This window comes from Orycteropus afer, unplaced genomic scaffold (genome assembly GCF_000298275.1).
Source record: "Orycteropus afer afer isolate SDZICR_OR568_19922 unplaced genomic scaffold, OryAfe1.0 scaffold00088, whole genome shotgun sequence".
Lineage (NCBI taxonomy): Eukaryota > Metazoa > Chordata > Mammalia > Tubulidentata > Orycteropodidae > Orycteropus > Orycteropus afer.
Window position 1 is genome coordinate 9099614 of NW_006921675.1, and position 11544 is coordinate 9111157.

General features: G+C 37.7%; 1 protein-coding gene across 1 annotated transcript in view; it reads right to left on the bottom strand.

The window, feature by feature from the left end:
• The window catches only part of LOC103198210 (synaptojanin-2-binding protein), a 99415-nt gene that overhangs the window by 13300 nt on the left and 74571 nt on the right, over positions 1-11544 (bottom strand). The window contains exon 4 of the mRNA XM_042781152.1: positions 1850-1921. Within this exon, the coding sequence (XP_042637086.1) occupies positions 1850-1921 (72 nt within the window). The remainder of the gene's footprint in view (positions 1-1849; positions 1922-11544) is intronic.

The following is an 11544-nucleotide window of genomic DNA, read 5'->3' on the forward strand; positions in this document are numbered from 1 at the left end:
ATGCACAGGGAAACAGCTCAGGGAGCAAGAGTGCATGGATGAATGGACACAGGGAAGAAGTAACTATTGGGAAGAAGTGGGAGGGGAGCTGTTGCATTGGGGTAAATTGTAGTCAATGTCATGAGACAACGTGTGTGTGAACTGCTGTATGGAAAGTGAATTTGCTCTGTAAACTTTCATCCAAATCACAAATAAAAAAAAAAGAGAGAGAGAGAGAGGGGAAAAAAATGTGTATATGAACTGTTGAATGTAAAACAAATCTGCTTTGTAAAATTTCACCCAAATCACAATAAAAAGTCAAACAATAAATAAATAAAGCTAACATTTTCATACTCCTCTGTCTGTCTACCTTATTTTTCAACTGTCACCAAATTGGGGGGAAGAGGCAGAAGGGAAGGGGAAGACGCAAAGCCAGAAATGATAGAGGATGAGTGAGGTCCCCACCCACAGCAGGTGGCAGGAGTTAGAAGGTGGAGGATGAGGAGAGTCTCCACCCACAGTGGGCAGCCAGAGGCAACAGGCAGCATCAATACCTGACCACCTCTACAAACTCCAATCCCTACAGACTCCACAGTGGTGGGGAAGGGGACCTGCTGTGTCACATGTATCCTGAAACACGCTAGGAATGCTTGATGTACGGTGAGTGATGGGGGGTGGAGGGACCTGATAAAGTAGAGGGTCAATGAAAAAGAGTAATACCCTCAACGAGTTAGGCTGCCACAGTGGCTGCCACAATGGCCTCAAACATAGTAATGATTATGAGGATGGTGTAGTACTGGGGAGCATTTTGTTCTGTTGTATATAGGGTCACTACGAGTCAGAACTGACTTAATGGCACCTAATAATGGATTACATTATTAGATGTATGGATTACACCTCAGAATAAAGAAGACAAAAATCCTCAAACTGGACCAATAAGCAGTATCACGATAAATGGAGAAAAGATCAAAGTTGTCAAAGATTTTATATTACTTGGTTCCACAATCAACATCAATAGAAGCAGCAGTCAAGATATCAGACGATTTATTCCACTGGGGAAATCTGCTGCAAAAGACCTCTTTAAAGTGCTCTAGAGCAAAGAAGTCTCTTTGAAGACTAAGGTGCACCTAACCCAAGCCATGGTATTTTTAATCACCTCATATACATGTGAGAGCTGGAGAATCAATAAGGAAGACCAAAGAAGAGTTGATGGTTTTGAGTTGTGGTACTGGCAAAGAATGCTGATAATACCATGGACTGCCAAAAGAACTAATAAATCTGTCCTGGAAGAAGTGCAGCCAGAATACTCCTTGGAAGCAAGAATGACCAGACTTCATCTTACCTACTTTGGTCATGTTGCAGAAGGGACCATTCTCTGGAGGATATCATGCTTGGTAAAGTGGAGGATCAATGAAAAAGGTGAAAGCCCTCAATGAGATGGACTGACACAGTGGCTACAACGATGGGCTCAGGTATAGCAAGGATTCTGAGGCTGGCACAGGACCAGGCAGTGTTTTGTTCTGTCATAAACAGGGTCACTATGAGTTGGAGATAATGCGACGTCAACTAACAACAACAACAATAGCAACAAATCCTAAAAACTGTACCAAAACATATTTTGTGGAAGAAATTTAACCATATTACAAATTTCCCAGTAAGTAAGGAGTAAGATTACTAAATTCTTTACATCACATGATTCAATTCCATGCCATTGTTAATGTTATTTTAAAGAAGAAGAAACAGCCCAAAGATTATATATTAGCCTTGAAAAGAAATACAAAATTCAGACTGCTTAGTATACTGAGTATACACTTCCCCTAAACCAGGGCATACATATAGACACATGTTAAACTCCAAGTAGAGTTCTTACTTTAATCTTCACAGCATCATAGCGAATTTGTGAAAACTCACGAAGACCAAAAGAGCCTCCAACGATCAGCAACTGAAACAAAAAATGGAAACAATCAAACAGAAGAATGGCAAAATTTAGAGATTTATTTAGAAATTACTTCCCTAAACATCAATAAAGGCAGAGTCTACAAAATTCTATAGATCATTCTCTCCTGGTGAGTTCTCATTCATTTTTCCAGAGTAGATGCAGACATGTGGTACGTATGTACAATCAGTCTGTTTCCCAGTATATATTGTCTCTGCAGAACATTTATGCATTAGATCCCATATCCTCTTACCTACTGAAGAACACTGCTTCATTAATTCTCTCCTCTTTTCTATGTCATCAAGTTCTTGCTCACCATTGCATGACTCATAAAAAATACTATTACACCACTCGTCACTTATCAAAGTGGTTAGTTGCAAGGACCAGGTCATTGTGCAAAAATCAGCGTTATACAAAAATTGAGGATGACCACATCAGATTGCAAAAAGAAGGACGAATGCATCATTATGTAACTGCCAAATTAAGGCGTATCTCGGAGATATTGTGGGTTTGGCTCCAGACTACCACAATAAAACAAGTTCTGCAATAAAGCAAGTCACATGAATTTTTTTGTTTCCCAGAACAAATAAAAGTTATCTTTACATTATACTATAGTCTACCATGGAAGGAAGACAGGGCAAGCTACTCCCATAACGATTTACCACTTGGAAACCCAATGGGGGTCACTATAAGTTGGAACTGACTCAATGGCAGTGGGTTTTTTTTTTTAAACTCTACTTAATGTGCAATAGTATTATGAAAAAGTTTGAAATACTGTGAGAATTACCAAATGGTGACATAGAGACACAAAGTAAGCACACAGTGTTGGAAAAATGCATCAACAAACTTGCTCAACACAGGGTTGCCACAGAGTTTCAATTAAAAAAAAAAAAAAAATCCAGTATCTGCAAAGCACAATAAAGCAAAGTGCAATAAAACAATGTATGACTATATATCATTACATAACTGCCAAATTACATCAATATATAACTACCAAAACACTGAGAATCATGGCCCAGCCACACTGACATATAATACCTTGGCATTTGTTACTGCCAGACATATGTCATTAATGTGCAAAATAGTTGAAAAGTATATTTTTTACTATTGTCATAAATATGAAACATCAAGATAACAAGAGAGTTGATAGTGAGGAGTAGATGTATTTCTCCCATCTTGGCAAACGAACAAACTTCTCTAGACCTTACTTTTCCATCAGCTACTATCCTATTTCTTTGTACTGTATGCAGTAAAATTTCTTGAATGAGTTGTCTATAACTGCTGTTCCTCTCACTGTTTCTTAAACCCATTCCAACTATCAATGGCACCCACATTACAAAATCCAATTGTTTATTCTCTGTTGTCATCTTATTTGATGAGAAAAATCTGACACTTGTGATTATGCTCTTCTTCTCCACCTGGTTTTTCTTTTACCTCAGAAAATCATTCCTTCATGGTCTCTTTTACTGGTTCCTCACAAAAGGCTTGATCCTTTACTTTTGGAGTGCCCCAGACCATAATGCTTGGTCTTCTCTATTTACATTTACTTCTTTTGTGACTTCAATCAAACCTATGCTCTTAAACATTTATTTGCTGACTACTCACAAATCACAAATTCCTTGCTTAGGCTCCATCTCAAACTCAACATGCCCATCACTGGAACGGTTGGTATCCTCTCCTCATATCTGCCTGTCCTGTAGCCCTTCCCATCTCAGTTGATGGTAACGTCATCCTTCCAGTTGCTTACAAACAAACAAGCATAAAAACAAAGCTTGTAGTCATCTTTTAGTCTTCTCTTTCTCATACCATATATCGAATCCATTCAATAGCAAATTCTATTGCCTACATTTTCTCATCTCTCCACTGCTTCCACCCATAATTTCTCCCCTGGTTTATTGCAATAAACAGTTAACTGAATTCCAGGGGATCTTTTTGAAGTCTAAGTAAGATCATATCCTTCCTCTGCTCAAAACTCTGCAATGGCTCACACTATATTCAGTGCAGAACTTATACAAAATCTTTACAACAGCCTGCAAATCCTACTTTTCTTTATGATGTAAAAATCTTTAACAGAACTATTTAAAAAAAAAGCTACACAGACCAAACCTATTAACTTGTCTTTGACTAATGGTGAAAACCATGGCTTATAGCACTTCATAGGGGGACAAAGAATCTTTTTTTTTTTTTAACCTACTTACACAAAACATTCTTTATGGTATCACTGATACGAGGCATTGTTGTTACTGCTTAGGTGCCACTGAATTGGTTCCAACCCACAGTGACCTTACAGAATGAAACACTGCTCAGTGCTGCACCGTCCCCATGACTGTTGCTGTTTTTGAGTTTGTTGCAGTCACTGCATCGATCCATCTTGTGGAGGGTCTTTCTATTTTTTGCTGACCTTCTACTTTACCAAGCATGATGTCCTTCTCCAGGGACTGGTCCCTCTTGATAACATGCCCAAAATACTGGAGACAAAGTCTCACAATCCTCGCTTCTAAGTACCATTCTGGCTATACATCTTCCAAGACCGATTTGTTCATTCTTCTGGTAGTCCAAAGTATAGTTAATATTCTTCACCAACATCATAATTCAAAGGAATCAATTCTTCTTCAGTCTTCCTTACTCATTGTTCAGCTTTCACGTGCTTATGAGGTGATTGAAAATACCATGGGTTGGGTCTGGTGCACCTTAGTTCTCAAAATGACATTTTTGCTTTTGAACTCTTTATAAAAGTTTTTGCTTTTACAAGTTTGGCCAATACAATATGTCATCTGATATTTTGATTGCTGTGTCCCCAGGCATTGATTATAGACCCAAGTAAAATGAAATCCTTGAGAACTTCAATATTTTCTGCATATATCATGATGTTGCTTATTGGTGCAGTTGTGAGGACTTTTTTTTCTTGTGGTGTAATCCATACTGAAGGCAGTAGTATAGATATGAGGAATAGGCTAGTATACAATCAGTGGCCTTTCTATGTTATCTACAACCTTCATGCTAGAAAGCTTAAGAGGAAATATTAAAAGTATAAATAAATCTAAGCATCAATCTCAAAATGTTAGAAAAATAACAGTAAATTAAACTGAAGGAAAGCAAAGAATATAATAATGATCAAAAGAAAATCAAGAAATGAAAAAAAAGTACAGTCCAGAGAATATCAACAAAGCCAAAAGTTGGTTCTTAAAGAGAGAGATTAAAAACAACAACAAAAAAAAAAATTGCAAAGGGAACATTATTACACATTTGACAGAAATGGAAAAAAAAAAAAAAAAAGGAGATTATTAAGAAAAATATTATTGCTAGTAAAAGTCAATCTGCCAAAACTGACATAAGGAGAAAAAATCTGAATGGTCTCATAAAATTAAATAAATTGAATCCATAATTATAAGCAAAGCCCAGCAAAGACAATGTCAAGCTCACATGGCTTCCTGGTGAATTCTTGTAAACGATTAAGGATGAATGACCTTGTTCTTTCACAAATTTTTCAAAAGATTAGAAAAAGAAGGAATACTTTCCAATTTAGCTTATCAGACCATCATAAAGTTGACCACAAATCTGACTAGGACATTACAAGAAAGGAAAATCACAGACCAATTTTTCTTAAGAAGATGTAAAAATTCCTTTTTTCTTTTTTTAAAGCACTGATGAATTATTAAAGTTTTCATGTGGAAATCATAAATGAGCTAAGAATATCTACCATCACCACTTCTATTCCTAACGAATTAGAGGTCTTACAGAGTATAATAACCAAAACCAAACTCACTGCCATCAAGTCAATTCTGACTCATAGGACCCCATAGGGTTTCCAAGCCTATAACTCTTCATAGAAGCAACTGCTTTCCATGAAGTACCTGGTGGGTTTGAACCACCAACCTTTTTGTTAGCAGCCAAATGCCTTAACCACTACACCACCAGAGTTCTTTATACAGTATAATAAGATAAGAAAAACCAATAAAAGTATACCATGTGGAAAGGAGGGAAAAAGCACAGTGGCAGAACTTCTGGTTCTAGCCAAGATAAAGTAACCTTGTTCCTTGCCTAGTTCTGTTCAAAATTAAAATCCCTGGACATAATACAACAAGAAAACATAGGAAGATTGTGAAAGATGGAGAAAACAAGATGGACTGCTTAGGAACCTTAAGACTGAGAAACAACATGGTGGCAATTTGCCTGGCTTTCCTTTTTGCCTCCCCTATATCCCAGACAGAGTGCTGGAAAAGCCTACGATATGGGACTGCCGACAGATACAAACAAAAAAAGGCCCAAGCAAACCAGAGACATCAATTGGCAAATGAAGACAACTACAAACCAAAAAGAGGGGAAAAAAATATTGTAGTTACAGAACCTTGTAAATGGTGAGGATGTCAAGACAATTTCAAGATAGAATGGACTGTTGTAAACTTGGGAAGAAAACTATAGATCACAGGGTAACCTCAAAGAAAAATAATAAACCTTCATATCAATATAAAAAAGAAAACAAGCACAAATATTTAGCAAATGCAAAAGTAACAAAGGAAATGATAACATGATTCATAAAAATGAACTTAGCACAGAAAACTATATGGAACAAAGAAATCAGCAGCACTACAAAAAAACACATAACAAAGTGACAGCAACAAATTCGTAACTGTCAATAATTACATTGAGTGTCAATGGATTAAATGCACCATTCAAGAGACAGAGTGTTGCAGACTCAATAAGAAAACATAACCCATCAATATGCTGTCTACAAGAGACATACCTTAGAGACGAAGACAAAAACAGACTTCAAATCAAAAGCTGGAGAAAGATATACTAAGCAAATGGCAATCAAAAAAACAGTAGGAGTGACAATATTAATTTCTGATAAAATTGACTTTAAGACAAAAACGACCTTAAGAGACAATGAAGGACATTATATAATGATTAAAGGACTGATTGAACAAGAGGATATAAACATAATAAATATCTACAAACCCAATGAAAGAGATGCAAAATATATAAATCAGACTTTAACAGAACTGAAAAGACAAACAGATGAACCATAGTAGTAGTAGGAGACTTTAATACATCACTTTCAGAAAGATAGAACAACTAGAAAGAAATCAACAAAGATGCAGAACTAAGCAATAAACTAAACCAAACCAAACTCAACACCGTGGAGTTGGATCTGACTCATAGCAACCCCTCCTTGGGTTTTCGAGGTAGTATCATTATGGAAGTGAATTGCCCAACCTTCCTTCCAAGGAGTGGCTGGTGGGTTTGAACCACCAGACTTCTGGTTAGCAGTCAAATGCCTTAGGCACTATGCCACCAGAAATACCAAACTCACTGCCATCAAGTCGAATCCAACTCATGGTGACCCCTCCTTGGGTTTCTGAGGTGGTATCTCTACAGAAGTAGAGCGCCCAGTCTTCCGAGGAGTGGCTGATGGGTTTGGACTGCCAGCCTTCTGGGTAGTAGTCACATGCTTTAGGCACTATTCCACCAGAGCTCCCAGTTGGGCAAAATCTACTATAATAATCTTGAAAAAATTAGATAATTAAACAGACAATTACAAAATACAAAATAGTGCACGGTTTGACATGATTCAGGGAAGCAGAGCCATGGAGGGATCTGAGTCACATGATGCCTAACTCACAGAACAGGAGGTAAGAAAGACTTCCCAGAAGACCTTAAACTTAAATTTAGATTATGAACATGAAGAACAGTTAGCAAAGGATTAAGGGAAAAGTGTACCAAATAGGGGGTACAATATATAGACATGCAACAACATGTGCAAAAAGAAGGAGCAGGGATCAAGTGAGTGCCCCATCAGTGCTAGGCAGCTGAAAGAGCAGGACAAGGGACATGTAAGCAGCACTAAGAAGTCCAGTGAAGTCCCAGCAGTAATGAAGCAGGAACAACAGGTAAACAAATCAGGCCAGGTTAGCACTTTAAAGGCTCTGGAACCTAAGTTATCATTGGGAAGAAAGCCCAAAAAAGTAGGCTATGACCAACATGCTAAACTTAAACATGGTGACAACCTGCCAAAGTGAAGATTTAAACAGGACAAAGAATTTCCTAATATAAATATTCAAAGTATCCAAGATAGAGTCAAAATTAATTTGTCATAAAAAGAATGAAGAAAATAACAGAATTAGAATTTTAAAAAGACTGTCAACAGATACTTACATGTAGGAAAATTAGATGTTGGAATTATCTGACAAAGATTTTAAAGTAGTCATCATAAAACATGACACAAAAAGCCAATTACAGTGATAAATGTTCTTGAAACAAATAAAAAATCAGAAAATTACATAAAAGAAATAGAAGATATAAAGAAGAACCAATATATTTACAACAAGGACAAAAAAAGAAAAATACTAAGAGTAGCTGCTGAGGCTACTTATGTACAACCAAACACCGCATGAGATTAGTTTCTTGGATTGGGGTTTTAGGGCCATGGTTTCATGGGACATCTCAGTTAAATGGCCTATTAACATGTTTAGTGCTTCTGTTCTGTCTCCTAGTTTGCTGTGTAGTACCTGGGGTTTTAAAAGCTTGCAAGTGGCCATCCAAGACACAAAAATCTGTCTCTATTCGTAGAGCAACAAAGGTAGAAGGAAAGGCAGGAACAAAAAGTGGAAATGGAATGAGCACATAACAGCCTCCACGAACTGTCTCCTTTGCCATGAAACCAGAACTGGATGATACCCAGCTACCATTACTAAATATTTTGATCAAGGATTTTATAGCACAATCTTGATCAAAAGGGGAAAAGTGCAGAACAGAATTTAAAAGTCTCATGGACTCCAGACTTTCTAGAGCCAAGGGGGCTAGACAAACTGCTGAAGCAATTGTCCTGAGATAATCTTTAAACCTTAAACCAAATCTCTAAACCTTAAACCAAAAATATCCCCTGAAATTTTCTTAAAACCAAACGGTAGTCTAACTTAACCAGTAAAGAATGTCTGCCTTTAGAATTAAGCTTTTTTTTTTTTTTTTTAAGATCTATTTATATGGGATCAAACTGACAACACCAACTTGAAAGATTAGACAGGAAGCTTAGGGGACAGTGAACTTAGGTTAATTAGGGAGGAACAGCTCAGAAAATGAGGGTGAGAATGGTTGTACAACTTAAAGAATAGAATCAATGTCACTGAATTGTACATATAGAAATTGTTGAATTGGTATATATTTTGCTGTGTATATTCTCAACAATCACAAAAATAAATAATTATATATATATATATATATGTTGTTTTTGTTATTATGTGCCATTGAGTCGGCCCCGACTCACAGCGACCCCTCCTTGGGTTTCTGAGGCAGTATCACTACGGAAGTAGATTGCCCCACCTTCCTTCCGAGGAGTGGCTGGTAGGTTTGAGAATATATATATATATAAAATGGTGGCATAGTGCCTTAGGTATTTGATTGCTAACCAGAAGGCTAGCAGTTCAAAACCACCAACCACTCTCTGGAAGATTGGGCAATCTACTTCCATAGCAGTATGCCTCAAAATCCAAGGAGGAGTCACTAGAATCGGATCCGACTCGACAGCACTGAGTTTGGTTTTTTCATATATAAATATAATACATGTTGTTGTTGTTAGGTGCCATCTAGTCATCTCCAACTCATAGTGACCCTATGCATAGCAGAACAAAACACTGCCTGGTCATGCACTAGCCTCGTAATCCCTGCTAAACCTGAGCCCATCATTGCAGCCACTGTGTCAATCCACCTTGTTGAAGGCCTTCCCCTTTTTTGTTTACCCTCCACTTTACCAAGCATGATATCCTTCTCCAGGGAATGGTTCCTTCTGACAACATGACCAAAGTAGGTGAGACAAAGTCTGGCCATTCTCGCTTCCAAGGAGCATTCCGGCTGCACTTCTTCCAGGACAGATTTGTTAGTTCTTTTAGCAGTCCACAGTACTTTTAGCATTCTTCTCCAGCACCACAACTCAAAAGCTTCAACTCTTCTTTGGTCTTCCTTATTCACTGTCCAGCTCTCACGTGCAAATGCTGCAACTGAAAATATACCATGGCTTGGGTTACATGCACCTTCGTCTTCAAGGAGACATCTTTATTCTTCAGTACTTAAAAGAGGTCTTCTGCAGCAGATTTGCCCAATGCAATATATCATCTGATGTGTTGACTGCTGCTTCCATTGGTGTTGATTGTAGAACCAAGTATTATGAAATCCTTGACAATGTCAATCTTTTCTCCATCTATTGTAAAGCTGTTCATTGGACCAGTTGTGAAGATTTTTGTTTTCTTTATATTCAAGTGCAATCCATACCGCAGACTGCAGTCTTTAATCTTCATCAGTAAGTGCTTCAAGTCAATTTCGGCAAGCAAAGTTGTGTCATCTGTGTATTACAGGTTGTTAAATCAGTCTTCCTCCAATCATGACGCAACATTCTTCTTCATATAATCCAGCATCTCAGATTATTTACTCAGCATACAGATTGAATAAGTATGGTAAAGGGATACAAATCTAACACACTCCCTTCTTGATTTTAAACCATGCAATGTCCCCTTGTTCTGTTCAAATGACAGCCTCCTGATCTATGTACAAGTTCCTCATGAGTACAATTAAGTGTTCTGGAATTCCCATTTTTCTCAATGTTATCCACAATTTGTTATGATCCACACAATTGAATGCTTTTGCATAGTCAATGAATTGTAAGTAAACATCTTTCTGGTATTCTTTACTTTCAGCTAAGATACATCTGACATCAGCAATGATATCTCTTGTTCCACGTCCTCTTCTGAATCCTGCTTGCATTTCTGGAAGCTCTCTGTCAGTATACTGCTGCAATCATTTTTTAATTACCTTCAGTAAGATTTTACTTGCATGTGATATTAATAATATTTTTCAATAATTTCCACATTCTGTGGGATCGCCTTTATTTGGAATGGATACAATATATGGATCTCTTCCTGTCAGTTGGCCAGGTAACTGTTTTACAAATCTCCTGGCACAGCCAAGTGAGTGCCTCCAGTGGGGCATCTGCTTCCTGAAACATCTCAATGGGTATCTCCTCAATTCCTGGAGCCTTGTTCTTCACCAATTCCTTCAGTGCAGCTTCAACTTTTTCCTTCAATATCATTGGTTCTTGATCATATGCCACCTCTGGAAATGGATGAATAGCGACTAATTCTTTTTGGTACAGTGCCTTTATGTATTCCTTCCATCTTCTTTTGATGCTTTCTGCATCATTCAATATTTTGACCATAGAATCTTTCAGTATTGCAACTGAAGGTTTAAATTTTTTCCTCAGTTCTTTCAGCTTGAGAAATGCCAAGTGTGTTCTTCCCTTTTGATTTTCTGACTCCAGGTCTTGGCACATTTCATTACAGTAATTTGGCTTTGTCTTCTAGAGCTGCTCTCTCCCCGCCCCCAATCTGAATACCATTTTATTGTGATTTGGTGAAGATTTACAAAGCAGATTCACTTTCCATACAGCAGTTCACATACACTTTGTCTCATGACATTGACCACAGTTTACCACAGTGCAACAGCTCCCCTCACACATCCTCCCCATACTTACCTCTTCTCAGTGTCCATCCCTCCACGCACTTGTGCCCCCTGAGCTGTCTCCCTGTGCATAAGCAGCCCTTCTTTCTCCCATGATTGTTCTCTCCAAGGAGTGTATCTAC